Source organism: Pantherophis guttatus, chromosome 13 (assembly GCF_059756535.1).
Source record: "Pantherophis guttatus breed Tessera chromosome 13, ASM5975653v1, whole genome shotgun sequence".
NCBI lineage: Eukaryota > Metazoa > Chordata > Lepidosauria > Squamata > Colubridae > Pantherophis > Pantherophis guttatus.
In genome coordinates, this window is record NC_142075.1 from 16,730,001 (window position 1) to 16,745,573 (window position 15,573).

Here is a 15,573-nt window from a genome sequence, read left to right on the forward strand (position 1 = left end):
GTTCGATGCTGACCAGCTGAAGGTTGAATCAGCCTTCCATCCTTCTGAGGTCAGTAAAATGAGAACCCAGATCATTGGGGGCAAATACGCCGACTCTTTAAAATGCTTAGAGAGGGCTATAAAGCACCGTGAAGCGGTATATAAATCTGTGCTATTGCTATTTTTTGTATTAGTGCTGATTTCTGCATTGTGCAAACTGGAACAGCAGATGGCAGGATAGACTTGAAATTCAGATGTTGTTGAACAGCTTTGTCAAAGGCATGGAATTCTAGGCCTTGGTTCGGCGTCAAGATCCTTTGGGTGAATAAATACATTGAAAGAAGTTGGCCCAGTGACATCATATAGGTCTACCGAAAGCATCCTCCTAAACAAAAATATAGAAGAGGGCCTGTTTGGAAACAATGCCAAATTCAGCTTACCAAAAACATTTCGGAAGATGCTATATCTCTAGGATTTGCTAGTAATAAACACAACAGGGCAAATGAATTTTTCTTTTAAGACTCTTCCATTCTATCTCCATATTCAGTGCTGGAAACCTTGGGTTAAATCACCCCTTAGTAACGACTGTACAACCTCTGGCTGAAGATCTCCAGCGTGGGAGAGCGAATCTGTTTACTGTACCTCCAGGTCATCAGTTCTGTTTTGACTTTAGTGTCACGTTTCTTCAAATATTAAGGGAAAATCTACCCTTTTGTAATTTAAAGGTAAAGGTAAAGGTTCCCCTCGCACATATGCGCTAGTTTTTCCCAACTCTAGGGGGCAGTGCTCATCTCCGTTTCAAAGCCGAAGAGCCAGCACTGTCCAAAGACATCTCCGTGGTCATGTGGCCGGCATGACTAAACGCCAAAGGCGCACAGAACACTGTTACCTTCCCACCAAAGGTGGTCCCTATTTTTCTACTTGCATTTTTTACGTGCTTTCGAACTGCTAGGTTGGCAGAAGCTGGGACAAGTAACGGGAGCTCACCCCGTTATGCGGCATTAGGGATTCGAACTGCCGACCTTTCGATCGACAAGCTCAGCATCTTAGCCACTGAGCCACTACGTCCCTATTTTTGTAATTTAAGCTTATTTAATTGAACCTTATTGCTATTTTTTTTTCTCTGCAGGAATTAAAACAAAATTAAAGGGGAATACAGATTCACCTCAATTTATGATAGTAAGGGAGCCTGGAATTTCTAGTTGTAAATCGAGGTATCCACAGGTCCGACTTTATTTTAAAACTTTTTAGTGCTGATTGTTAAGGGAATGCTATGGTTGGCATAAGAGAATCCGCGTATTCCTATGAGCATCTTTCCCCAGAAACTAGCAAAGAACATCATACATTGCGGTCACATAATCACAGATTTTTCTGCTGCAACTATTCTAGAATCTATTCTATTCTATTCCGTTCCCTTCCCTTCCGTTATTCTGTTCTGTTCCATTCCATTCTGTTCCGTTCCGTTCCGTTCCGTTCCGTTCCATTCCGTTCCGTTCCGTTCCATTCCATTCCATTCCATTCCATTCCATTATTCTATTCTATTCTATTCTGATCCGTTTTGTTTAGTTCCATTCCATTCCGTTCCGTTCCATTATTCTATTCTGTTCTGTTCTGTTCTGTTCTGTTCTGTTCTGTTCTGTTCTACCCTACCCTACCCTACTCTACCCTACCCTACCCTACCCTACCCTTACCCTTACCCTACCCTACCCTACCCTACCCTACCCTTACCCTTACCCTACCCTACCCTACCCTACCCTACCCTACCCTACCCTACCCTACCCTACCCTACTCTATTCTATTCTATTCTATTCTATTCTATTCTATTCTATTCTATTCTATTCTATTCTATTCTATTCTTCATTACAATTCCACTGTTTCCTGTCACCTTTCATAGAGTTCAGATGCTCAAATACCAAGAGTTCAAACACTAATAGACACATGCAATCCTTAAATGGGATCTCTTTTGTCCTTGCGGATTTTGTTACCTAAATATTATTTTTCTATTTCTGCAAAAACTTTCAAGCACAATAGTTCTCCCCTGTTTCCCAGTACCCTTTTTAAATTGCCTAGTAATATCTTAACTCCGCACCTCAATTTGCCCTCCAGATGTCCTAACTAACACCTATCAAATCCCAGTGTAAAGATGTGCAAAAGCACCAGGTTGGAGAAGTCAGACAGATGCGATCTACGATCAGTGGCTGCTTCTTGACGAATATCATGAATTACAGGCTTACAGAACCTTCATTGTTCACGAAGGACCGAAGGTCAAAGAAGAGACTCCTGAACTTTTGCACCCCCTGATCCAGCTGGAGTTCATACTTTATTCTTGGAAAATGTCCCTTACTGACCTAGAGAAAAAGGCAGCTGTTTGATTCCCATATATGTAATCAGCTGGGCTAAGAGACAATGTGTGAGCCAATTCTGCTAAGCCTCAATCAATCTTCTGAGAATTCTTGTGTGGGAAAGGGCTCCTATCAATGGCCAGATTTAACGCATTCTTGGTTGATTGTGACTTAATAAAATCCATGTCCTGGACTGCTCTTTCTCTTAAATTCCTTGTGTGTCTAACCCCACTTGGCCAAATCAAGTATTATCCTACTCTACTCTACTCTACTCTACTCTACTCTACTCTACCCTACCCTACCCTACCCTACCCTACCCTACTCTACTCTACTCCATTCCACTCCACTTGTCTCCTTTCTTTTCCTTCCCTTCCCTTCCCTTCCCTTCCCTTCCCTTCCCTTCCCTTCCCTTCCCTTCCCTTCCCTTCCCTTTCCTTTCCTTTCCTTTCCTTTCCTTCCCTTCCCTTCCCTTCCCTTTCCTTTCCCCTTTCCTTTCCTTTCCTTTCCTTTCCTTTCCTTTCCTTTCCTTTCCTTTCCTTTCCTTTCCTTTCCTTTCCTTTCCTTTAATCCCTTGGATTAAACAAAAAAATCCAACCAGTCTTCCCATCACTAGTGTTTTTCAGATACATTGATCTTCAATTCCCGGACACAAACATCTGGTTTCTAGCAACGGGTCCAATTTCCAAATACACCAGATTTCTTTGGTTCTTACCGTACTTTCCCCAAAACTAAATTTCATCTGTAAAGGAGATTAGAAGGGAGCATGAAAACTAGAATCCCTCTTCACGTTGGCCTCCCAACTTCAATGGAACCATTTCCCCTTTGTTGCTCTTAAATCTTAGAGTTACTTCAGTTCAAGGAGAACCAGGTGTCCTCCAGAGTCACGCCAGGATCTGGAGGAGGTTTTCCAGAGAAGACCAAACTCCCACCCCCCACACAAACCCCCAGTTGGGGAACCCACAAATCAACAAGTTCTGCGCTCTAGGCTCCATACAGTTCGCCTTGAAAAAAAAATGCATCAGTTCAGCCACCCAAGTCGTCCAATCAGGTGATGTTCTAGCTGCCTATAGGAAGAAGGTTGAATGCCAACGTTCGTTAGCGGTTAATGTATAATGTTGGGACTTTTCAGCTATAAGCAGCACTACATAGTATCGTGAATAAATTCCACTCTGTAAATATTTGCAGAGTCAATACCGCAATATGTCAAGAGATGTTGAATTACCTTGGGCTCAAGAGTCTGTTGTGGTTCAAAGTAAATTTAGTCCTAACAGTTCAGCTTGGGTTATATTTCTTTCAAGCCCCCCATTTCTCTCTTGCACCCACCCAAGCCGATGAATCACTTGGATTTATTTAATATTTGTTTGGACTTGCTGTCCCTTTCTCCTTCCCTTCCCCATGTTTTTTTTTTGCTAAACGGGCATTCCACTCGTGCATTTTTAATTCATCCGGCACTCCTTAACAACTGCTTCATTCTTTGGGGTTGCATTCACACACACCCCCATGTTACCCAGGTCCCATGCTGCAGTGGTAGAAAATGCTAAATTTGATGCGTTTTAACCTTGGTTAGTTGGCGTGTGGTGTGCAGGAATCAGAGGCTGAGCTAATTCAGTCAATTTATGATGCAACTGTTCCAAGCTAGAAAATAGGTCAATTCAGCAATCATGTTAAAAGCTGATTATGTGTGTATGACTATGCCTGCAGTTTTTAAAGTTATGATATTTTGGGGGGTCTCTCCGCTCAGTACAATAAGCACGCAAAATGGTTTAAAAAAAAAATCTGCGATCAAAATACTGGGCATGTCATCCCTTCCCAATCCTAAATTATAATTACAGGTAGTCCTCTACTTACAACAGTCCATTCAGTGATGGTTCAGAGTTACAACATCACTTCTCTTTCAAGAAGAGACTGGACTGGCATCTGTCAGAAATGGTGTAGGGTCTCCTGCTTGGGAGGAGGGGGGTGGGACTAAGTAACCTACAAGGTCCCTTCCAACTCGATTAATCTATTAAATCATGCTTGTCTGAATGAGCTGGGACTGCAACTTTAAGGTATTAATGGAGAGCTAGACTTCAGAAGATCCATACTGTCCTATTCTCCTGTAAGTTTCCTGTATTTACTTTCTACAGAGCTTTAACATCCTTGCCCGTATGATTCAGCCGTCCAGGAATGCTTCCAGAGAAATCAAATATTGATCAGGGGATGCTGAAATATTAACTACCATTTTGTTATTCATCATTTACGTATCGCTGCTTTCCTTTCCGTGCAATTCTTACAGACAGGAAAGAGTAATATATATATATTGACTCATCAATATAGGAGCAACAGATTTCTTCAAAAAAAAAAAAAAAAGCAAAAAAGTGCTGTCACTCCAAATAAACTTCTATGCCGCAGAAAGGTTTTAATTAAGGCAACCTGTCAGCAAATTAGATTAATTTGCTTAGGAAAATGATGCCACAATGCTCGGAACACAACGCCACAAAAAGCTTTGTAGTCACGCTGCTATCTCCAAGGGCAGAAGAAAATAATGGTGAAGTCATGTAATTGCTGGAATCCAGATGCCAGTAAAAGGTTGGATGCCAATTCCGCAACCGCCCCCCACCCCCACCCCAGCCAAGGATCAGTTCCCCAACAGGCTCAAATAGCTGAAGAGTCCCGTTAGCTCAATAGGAAAGAGCTCCCTGCCTTACTACTACTTTACTAATAATTGTGTTGTTGTTTTTTTATTTGATTTATATGTCGCCCTTCTCCGGAGACTCAGGGCGGCTTACAATGTGTTAACCAATAGCCTTCATACTTTTGTATATTTTTACGAAGTCAGCTTATTGCCCCCCACAAACTGGGTCCTCAATTTACCTACCTTAGAAAGGATGGAAGGCTGAGTCAACCTTGAGCCTGGCAAGATTCGAACTTACTAATTGCAGACAGCTGGAGTTAAATTACAATGCATTAGTCTGCTGAGCTATTCAGGCTCCTGAATGTGTTTGCACTGAACAACCCAAGACGATTGAAGGCTACCTTCAAGAATTATGCACCCCGTTTTTTTTTTCCAGGCTAAAGAAAAAAAGCATTTTAGGGTCTTTTGACCATTGGGAGATATAATAGCCATGCAGGATCCTGTACCTCTACTATTTCCCCAGTGGTAATTTAGCAGGGGTGAAATCCAGCAGGTTCTGACAGGTTCTGGCGAACCGGTAGCGGAAATTTTGAGCAGTTTGGAGAACCGGCAAATACCACTTCTGGCTGGCCCCAGGAGTGGGGAGAGAACGGGGATTTTGCAGTATCCTTCCCCTGCCACGCCCACCTGTGGCATCACAGCTCTAGGGTTTCCTGCTTGAGCAGGGGCATGGACTAAACGACCTCCAAGGTCCCTTCCAGATCTATTCTGATTGATTGATTGATCTTGATCTTAGGCATGAAATCCAACTGAGGGACTCGGAGCCAATCACCAGGAGACAGTGAGTTCTAATCCTGCTTTAGGCATGAAACCAGCTGGGTGACCATGAGCCAGTCACTCTGTCTTAGCCCTGGGAACCAGGCAAGGGCAAACCACTTCTGAAACCTTGCCAAGAAAACTGCAGGAACTATCTAGGCTTTTGCCAGCAATCCCACCCCCCCCAAATAGGGTTGCCAGGTCTCCACTATTTGAACGGACAGTCCACTTTTTTCACAATATGTTCACTATTTTTTTTCACAAAATAGTGGACATTTTTTTTATTCAAAAGCTTTATGATGAAATGGTACGTAATCTAAAGCTGTACGGTCTAAGAGAACAAGGATAGGAGAATCGCGTTTTGTCTTTTTTTTCATAAGTTAGAATGAGACAAAGATCGAATATCCATTGAACTCGATTCTCCGAAAAAATTAATGATGAGATTAAAATAAAAATATATTATAAAATTATGTACAGTTCACATTTTTAAAATGTATTGTAGCTTGTGTCGACTGACCTAAAATGGCGTGTTAAAATGTTTGTAAGAAAATATATAATGTAATTGTAATTTTTTTTTTTTACTACTTAACTCCCCCCCCCCACTTGTCCGCTATTTTTTGGAAGCAGACCTGGCAACCCTACCCCCAAAAAAGGCAGAATTGATGGCGCACACAAATCAAACAAGTGGAAAAAGAGGAAGGCAGAGGGACCTATGGAAAAAAAAAAAAGAAATCTGCGAGAGGAATGAGAAATGACAGCCTTAGACAGAATACCTGCAAATAATGGTTCCTTGAGCCAAAAGAAGAAGGAAAAAAACTTTTTTGGGGAGGCGTAATTTCTCTAAAATTAATAGATGACAGTGTGGGACTGAGTAAGAGAGCGAAGGAATTTGGAAGTTAGGATAGTGTAGAGACATATAAATTTCAGACCAATTTCCCTGCTCCCGTGGAAACCTATGCCTTTTAGTACTATTAATATATACGCATATCCAAATCTAGAGGTAATGGAAAGTTTTCGGGTTTCTCACAACACAGCTGAGCACAACGGGTGTCTGACACAACTCAACAGCATGTCCTCCTTTCTTTCTTTCTTTCTTTCTTTTCTATTTTGCCCAAGGAATGAGGATTAAGAAGGAATAAACATTATTATTATTATTATTATTATTATTATTATTATTATTATTATTATTATTATTATTATTATTAATTTTCAAAAGCCAAGCTGCGTCAGTAGACACGAAGAACAAAGCAGGAGGAAAGTTTCCACGGTTTATTTTTAAAAGGAAGGGTTTTCATTTCAGAGGCCTATGAAATAGTGTGAGAGATTTGAAAAATAAATAAGGGGAAACGGCCGAGAGGGAATGGCTAAAACTTTACAAAATATACATTTTTAACTCCCCCTTTCCAGCCCACCCGCTCACCCGCCCTTCTGCTATCCACTAGAAGAGTCTAGTCAGTTTGCAAATATCTTGGAAATGTAGCATTTCTATTATTATTTTTCTTTTTTTCTTAAAAATAAAACTTTTCAAGGCAAGACATTTCTCAGGATGGGAACATCATAACATACATTTCAAAGGAAGCCCATCGTCCTCACACACCATCACCTCCCGGGCCTCTGATGGCTACCTTATGTAGGGTTTTACAGGGTTATTTCCAGAAAACTGCCCCTATGTGTAGGCTTAGCATAGACAATGGTAAAGGGGATTTGGGGAGCGACGATGTAGAATATGATGAACACCTACAACAGGGCTGGGACAGGGGTAGGCTGCTGGGGGTTTGCAGGGGTTCAGGAGAACCTCTAGCTCAGATTCTATGCTGTTCAGAGAACCCCCAAATCCCAGTCCTGGCTGGCCCACCCTTCCCCTCCCCTCCCAGGAGTCCCCACACAGCCTATTTTGGATGCAGGTAAGTGCAGGGTGCACACGGAGGCTCGGGGAGGGTGAAAAACAGGCCTGCCTGGGGAGGCCGCTTTCACCCTCCCGGAGGCTTGAGAAAAGCCTCCGGAGCCCAGGGAGGGCAAAAAGTCCCCCCTGCCACCACTGTGGTGCAGGAGGCTGACTAAACCACGCCCACCATGGCCACGCCCACCCAGCAACCGGGCAGAGAACCCCTTGCTAAAATTTTTGAAGCTGGGAATTTTCCAAGAATTTTTTTTTTTTTTAAAGAATGGGCTGAGAAATTCAATTAACCTGAAGATCTCATGAGGATGCAGAGTGCTGACCAAGGGTTACTGGCCACTGGTTGGACTTAGTAGCTGGAGCCTAATATCCACAGCAGAGACATCATAACAAGAGCAAAGTTGTGTAATAACCCCTATTCAGTGCCGTAGTAACATCAAAGGGCTGCGGACCAAACGTTCGTAATTTGAGGACTATCCGTCATATATAAAACCAAGGTCGTCAACCTGTCCTCTCCGTGAAATAAAAAAGTTGGATTCGCCGCACGCCCCTTTTTTGCAACCGGAGAAAGAAAGAAAAAAAATGCATAACGAGTTAGGAATCACGAAAAACCGTAATGCCTCTAGAAGTTGGCTTTGGCGTTTGACAAGTCTTTATAAATTTTATAGAAAATATTCAACATCTAACAAAATAAATAAAACATATTTTAATCAGAGGCGCCTAACGATCAGCTTCGAAAAAATCTGCGGGGCTGAAGGGAACGGAGGGAGGTGGGTGGGGTGTCTATCGGTTTGCTTCCATTTGCTACTAAATTTTTAAGAGAATGTGTTCTCCGTAATGCTCAGGAGCGAGTGATCGCGCTTTCAGCAACGTGAAAAAATACCGCTAAGTCCATTTGAGAAGATTAAAAAAAAAGAAAGCTCCTTCACAAAGAGTCTGTATCGTCTATCTCTGATTGGTCCGTGTAGCTGTTTTCAGTTTCTTTTTATTCTTTTAGTGCTCATGCTAAAGATTCCTCATCGTGGTTATGAATCCTCGCGGTGAGGGACATTTTTTTCCCTCCTTCTCTGGCCGCTCTGAAGAACCTCAAGCTGAGATCTTCCAAGAAAAGGGTCTCTCCAAACATCACTTCCCAGCATGCGATAAGGCTCACCCGAAAATTCTCTCCGATACAGGCATCTATCCAGTGTAATTCAGCTTGAAAAGTATGGCCAGCTCCTCAATTGCTAGATGACGGATGGAGAAGAAGGTTCTTCTGATGACCAGGCTCTTCAGATTGTCCAACTTCCCCATAGTGGAGAACACAAAGGTCTTGTTGTCATGCTGAAGAGACCAAACGAATTTGAAAATCCATAACCAAAGGCAAGTTTGGAGGAACCAGCTTCTCGATGGAAGAGACGCATGTCCAATGGTCTGACAGCTATTCAGGGGGCGCCCGAAGAGTCCTCAGCTTTTTATCATCCAGCCCCTTCCAATACTTGAAATTGTTGTCTAGGTGCTGCATCAGATTTGGTAGATCTGCAAAAGCTGGAAAAGACAACAGTGAAGTCATTGACACCTCTTGGGAAATGGGTTTGTTTTCTTAATCGTGGGGGAGGCTATGGACAACCTACAGTCCTACAGCTTCAGGGATAGCAATTGCAGTAGCACTTAGACTTATATACCGCTTCACAGTATATGCTTTACAGCCCTCTCTAAGCAGTTTACAGAGTCAGCCTCTTGCCCCCAACAATCTGGCTTCTCATTTTACCCACCTCGGAAGGATGGAAGGCCGAGTCAACCTTGAGCTGGTGCGAATCGAACTGCTGGCAGTCAGCAGTCAGCAGAATTAGTCTGCAGTACTGCATTCTAACCACTGTGCCACCATGGCCTTCCTTCCTTCCCTTCCCTTCCCTTCCCTCCTTCCTTTCCTTTCCCACTTTAGCAATAGCACTTAGACTTATATATCATTTCACAGTGTTCTACAGCCCTCTCTAAGCGGTTTACAGAGTCAGCATATTGCCCCCCACAATCTGAGTCCTCATTTTATCCACCTCGGAAGGATGGAAGGCTGAGTCAACCTTGAGCCTGGTGAGATTCGAACTGCCAAATTGCAGGCAGCCGGCCGGCAGCAGAAGTAGCCTGCAGTACTGCACTCTAACCACTGTGCCACCGTGGCTCTTAACAGAAAAGGAGCTGTTCCTCCTTTTTGGTACCCCCAAAGCTCTACCTGACCTTAAGGGCTGAAAACTGACAATGCCATTTTCCATGATTTTGAGCTAGCACGTAGATGAAACTCACCATGTAATAGAAGCCATAAAGCCATAAATGGATAAATTAACGATGGAGATCAAAGAAAGAGAAGACTCGGATTATTATAAAGTGTGGAATAGGTTTTATACATGGTTGGAAAATAGAAATCAAATTTAGAAATAAGAATATAAAGTGAAATTTGATATTAACATACTGGATATAAATGTAAATAATGATCCTGCTAACCAAACAGTTAATTATGAATATTTAAAAATAAAGAGAAGGAGCAGGAGGATAAAAGCTAAGAGTAAAGACAAAACTCGATGCAGAAAGTTGTAAAATTGTATATATCTGTTGTTAGTATTGTATTTTAACGTCTGATGTGCGTGTGTTTTTGTTTTTGTCTCTCAATTTCTTTTGCTACTGTGTGTTTGGTTTTAAAATGTAAAATACTCAATAAAAATTATTTTTAAAAAAAGAAGAAGCCATAAAGTAGTCATCCTTTCTTAAAACAACAAAGAACATTCCATACACTCACCTCAAAGATGAGTGGGGTGGGGGGGTACCAATGACCAAGTTAAGATCATTTAGACCTGGCACCCCTGTTTTTTTTTATGTTTCCCACTTCCAAATAGCAGAAAGCAACAACTGCCATTGTTCAGTAGCATATCACCAAGAGAGATAGTTAGAAGGAACTCAGTAGAGGTCACATAAAAAGAAACAACAACCAACCTGAGCAATAGGTTGCCCACTCATGTCCTTGAGTGTGTTTTGGCTCTGTTACCTGAGCCTGTGTCATCGGCAGGAGAGGACTCCGAGAGTGAAGGAGAGGAGTTGGCAAGGCCTCCCTCTCCAGGACCCTCCTCTTTGGCAATGCCTTCGGTGTCCACCGAAGGGCAAGAGATAGGGCCAGGGCCAAGCACGTGCATGCAGCCACAGGTGGACAGTGATGAGAGTAATGAGTCTTGGCTGGATCCACGCCAGCGTCGCAGAGATAAGCATGCCTGAGATTAGGCTGAGTCACTGGACCTCACTCCACAGGGTATAAAAGGGAGCGTGGTGGCCAGTCAAGCCTTGTGACGAACAAAGCTGAAAGCTTCCACGCCATTCTGCATTGCCGGACTTTTGCTATAGACTTTGCTGGATTATATTTGGACTTGAATTACTCTGTAATTATTGAGCATTTTACTTAGATGTACCAGAAGCGGAGAGAAGTTATCTCTTCCCTTCGTAAGTAATAAACTCTTGGCAGGCAGCCACTAGGTTGCTGCCAAGTTCCGTTATCATAAGGAAAAGGATTTTGTCAGATGGTTTGGTTTTTAACTCTTGGACGTCTGTTGGTGTGTGTGCGTGTGGGACGGGGACAGAACTGAGTGATCCAATCAGGACCATAAATTGCCCTTCCTGCCACAATCCTTCCGCCACCCAATCCGTATTGAAGATTATGCAAAAAGTGGACAATCCCTACTGGTAGGTCATGAACAGCAATTTTCTCTTTCTTCTGCGTCAGAGAGAAGAAACGGCTTACCATCCCAAGCATCGAACATGTCCGTGATGAAATAATCAATGAACGAGATTTGAGATTTAGGGATACTGCAGGTATTCCTGTCAAAAACCGGCATCACAACAGGCAAACCTTGCCTCTTCTCGTCATCGGTCTGCAAAAAAACCCAACACCATCAGTGGTGAAATTCAAAAAAATTTCCCTACCGGTTCTGTGGGGCATGGCTTGGTGGTCATGTGACCAGGAAACTATCACGCTTTACACAAAAAATAACACAAAAGCTACACAACTGACTCACACACAATGATTGTCGGAACCTTTTTTTAACTTTTTAAAGCATTTTTTTACTACCTATTGCCTGAACCGATAGCAAAAAATATCCTAAAAAAAAGTTTTTTAAAAATTCCAAGGATCAGCTGTTCTGCATGATTGTAGGAACTTTTTTTTTTTTACTTTTTAAAGCATTTTTTTTTACTACCGGTTCGAGCGAACCAGTAGCATTTTCACTACCGGTTCGTGCGAACCGCCCCAAACTGGTAGCATTTCACCCCTGAACAACACCCAATGCACACAATTATTTGGTTTATTACTGCTAACAATATCTCCTCTAGTTCTGTAAGTGTTGTGTAGCTGTAACCCTGGGGAAATGATGGGGAAATTGCAAATATCCACTTATATATTTCAGAAATAAAACAACAGGACAAGAAACCAAGCTATCTCAAAGGTGCTTTTTCTAGGGGTAACTAGACTTTCTTCTTTCTTTTGAAGACCTTTCACTTCTCATCCAAGAAGCTTCTTCAGCTCTGACTGGATGGTGGTGTGGAATGGAAGGATTTATACTCCTTGCAGACGGCTGGTCATTTGCATCCTTTTACAGAGTCGTTGAGGCCAGTTGGAGGTTTATCTGTGTCATCATGACCTGGAAGACTGAGAATCTCCATAGACATAAACCAAGGTATCATTTTTTTCATTGAGGGGCACCAAAGAGATTTAGGCCACCAAAGAGATTTAGAGCCCAGTGAAGTCTGGGCAAAAGTGTCACCTCCATCTCCCTTTTCATCTCCTGAGAAAAATGAAGGCTGATATCCAGCGGGGATTTCTTCAGCTTGTTGTCTTAACTCACCTGTGCAAAATACTCCTCCGAGATCCGACCTGCCCACTCAATGCACTGTTCCAACGAACGGCAGGGGTTGGAAACATCAGCACACTTAATTAGCATCCGTTTGATCAGGATTCGATTCTCAGCAGACGTGAGGACGTTTTTGATGGGATCCCCATCGCCATTGGTACTCTTAGGGAAACAAAATTTACAAATATTATTGAATTATTATTATTATTATTATTATTATTATTATTATTATTATTATTATTATTAACTTTATTCATTAAACATGAAACCCAGTCAACTGAACATTCAAAAATGCATTACAAAGACCATTGACTGGTGCTAATGGTTGATACGGGTTGCTGCCAGCGTCCTAGGTATCAACCAAGTACCTTCTTAAAATATATGATGTTCCGAGTAGTGCAGTTCTTTTTTTTGCTTTGATTTATATGCCGCCCTTCTCCGGAGACTCAGGGCGGTTTACAATGCGTTAAGCAATAGCCTTCATACTTTTGTATATTTTATACAAAGTCATCTTATTGCCCCCATAATATGGGTCCTCATTTCACCTACCTTTGAAAGGATGGAAGGCTGAATCAACCTTGAGCCTGGTGAGATTTGAACTTGCAGTAATTGCAAGCAGCAGATGTTAATAACAGTGCTTTAGTCCAGTGTACTACAGGCTCTAGCGCAGTTTTTTGCAGTTCCGCTGGTGTTATTGCAGGAAGCTGCAATTTCTTGATGTGTTTTATAACATTCTTGGACATGGTACCAAGTGCCCCGATGACAATGGGTATCACTGTGACATGTTTCATCCATAGCTGGGTAGTTTCGATCAGCTGGGACTCGGGAGGCAGAGAATAGATGGGGGCTGGGCCAGTCAGAGGTGGTATTTACCGATTCTCTGAACTACTCAAAATTTCTGCTACCGGTTCTTCAGAACTGGTCAGAACCTGCTGAAACCCACCTCTGGCTCAGCCTCCACGTGAGCTAGCTCTCTCTCTCTCTCTCTCTCTCTCTCTCTCTCTCTCTCTCTCTCTCTCTCTCTCTCTCTCTCTCTCTCTCTCTCTCTCTCTCTCTCTCTCTCTCTTTCAAATGGTATCTTCAAGAGTTTTCCAACGTTCGTCCAAAAACTGCTGGGATAACTAAAGGAATTGGAACTTCAGCTCCCGTTTTGAAATACTTGGGCTCGGTCCAGTTTTTTGCTGAATAAATGGAAACAGTTCATGGGAAGCTCAAAGAAGCCCTTTGTGACGAGCACAGAAACAGTCTCCTCCTGCGAAGGCTTCTAAAAGCGCTACCAATGCAGAGGAAGCCTTCAATCCACTATGCAAAAGTAAACAGCAGAGTGAAAAAAAGCACCAAAAAAAAAAAAAAGGCGAAGGGAAGCCGAATTTTCAGCAAGTCTGTTTCTCCCAGAGAAACGGCAAAGATTTCTTTCACGGAGGAGACGACTTCTCAAAGCATCACAGCCTCAATTGGAAAATGGCGAATTCATTCTTCGGGAAAAGGACAGATCCCTGGTCTTTTTTTAAAAAAAAAAACCCAAATTTAGAAACTTCACAAATCCCAACTTTTGAAAAGATTTCCTCCTCAGCTGTTTTTGTGGGAATGAAGTAGCAAACATGCCAAAATCCACATCTCCAGAACCCCGGAGCATTAGACATAGTAAAAGACATCACTGTTTCAAATTGGAATAAAAATGGGGAAAGGTTCTCTTCCCTCACCCCCACCCCATGGAAAAAGAATACCTGTTCAAACGCCCTTTTAAAATAAAAACAAAGAACAAAACAAAGGCTTCCTCGGAGATTGAACAGACTCACCATGAAGACAGTTTGCAAATTGTCCCTTGGAGCATTCTTTGCCATACAGCCCTACTGATGCTTTACTCACTGAGGGAGCTTAGGTCAGGGGTGTCAAACTCAAGGCCCAGGAGCCGGATCTGGCCCGCAGGGTGCTTGGATCTGGCCCGTGGGACCACACTGGAAACAGCGAAGGATTGGCCTGCAGTGCCTCTGCCAGAGAAAATGGAGCTTGAGAGGGCTGCGGGTAGCCCTCCCAAGCTCCATTTTTGCTGGCAGAGGGTTGCAGGAGGCCGTCGCAGCTGAAAACGGACCTCACGAGGACCGTGGGTGGCACTTCCAAGCTCCATTTTCGCTGGCAGAGGGTTGCAGGAGGCCGTCGTAGCCTAAAACGGAGCTCACGAGGGCCACGTGCAGCCCTCCCAAGCTCCATTTTCACTGGCAGAGGGTTGCAGGAGGCCATCGCAACTGAAACGGAGCTTCAAAAACGGGACGTGATTATGTCCGGGTGGGTGGGCGGAGCCTCCCGGCACCACCGGTTTGCCTGAACCGGATAGAACTGGCTGAATACCACCACTGGTTTAGAGGAGGAAAACAAGAAAAAAAAAATCGGGCGGAGCCTGAGAGGACCATAGATAGCTGTCCTCTCATGTGCCAGTTCTGCCTATTGACTCCTGCACTGCGGAAAAGAGACAGAAGAGGCAGGCAATGACAAAGACAGAAGAGGCGGGGTTCAGCACTGTAAAAGGACCCCGCCACTGTGGCCTGGCTGCTATTTACCAAAGGACCGGCACCGGTCCACCATTGGGTCCACCATTGGGGACCCCTGAGGTTATACACTTCATGGTCTGTGATGCAATATTTGCTCCGTAAGACATTTCCACCCACTTTTTTTGGGGGGGAAAGTGCGTCCTATGGAGCGAAAAGTATGGTATCTCCCTTTTGCAAAAGGGACAAAACTTTACACAAGTTTATTACTAAACATTTCCCTGTCTTTGATCAACCTGAAATAAGGAGAGGAATCATTCATTTCTAAATACGTAAGAGTCTCTTTTGCTTGCCCTTCTACTTCTTGGTAGGACTTCTTACCCCATTCTCATCAAGGGCAGCCAATGGCTTGTTGATGCTGTTGACAAATTTGTTGACATGCTCAAAATGTTTGGTCATTTCCGTGGCCAAGACCATGTCAATAATGGCTTGTCGAAGAGTTCGGTATTCATTCCTAGATAAAAGAAGACAAAAGGGGGAAAAAAATAGGTGGAGAATTGTGTTATTTTAGTAG

General features: G+C 43.1%; 1 protein-coding gene across 1 annotated transcript in view; it reads right to left on the bottom strand.

Moving 5' to 3' along the window:
- Positions 1-7,006: 7,006 nt before the first annotated feature.
- PDE8A (phosphodiesterase 8A) overlaps positions 7,007-15,573 on the bottom strand; it is a 100,345-nt gene continuing 91,778 nt past the window's right edge. Inside the window, exons 19-22 of the mRNA XM_034434657.3 lie at positions 15,381-15,513; positions 12,508-12,675; positions 11,409-11,538; positions 7,007-9,175 (exon numbers count right to left, since the gene is read on the bottom strand). Of these exons, the coding sequence (XP_034290548.1) occupies positions 9,069-9,175; positions 11,409-11,538; positions 12,508-12,675; positions 15,381-15,513 (538 nt within the window). The 3' untranslated portion in view covers positions 7,007-9,068. The remainder of the gene's footprint in view (positions 9,176-11,408; positions 11,539-12,507; positions 12,676-15,380; positions 15,514-15,573) is intronic.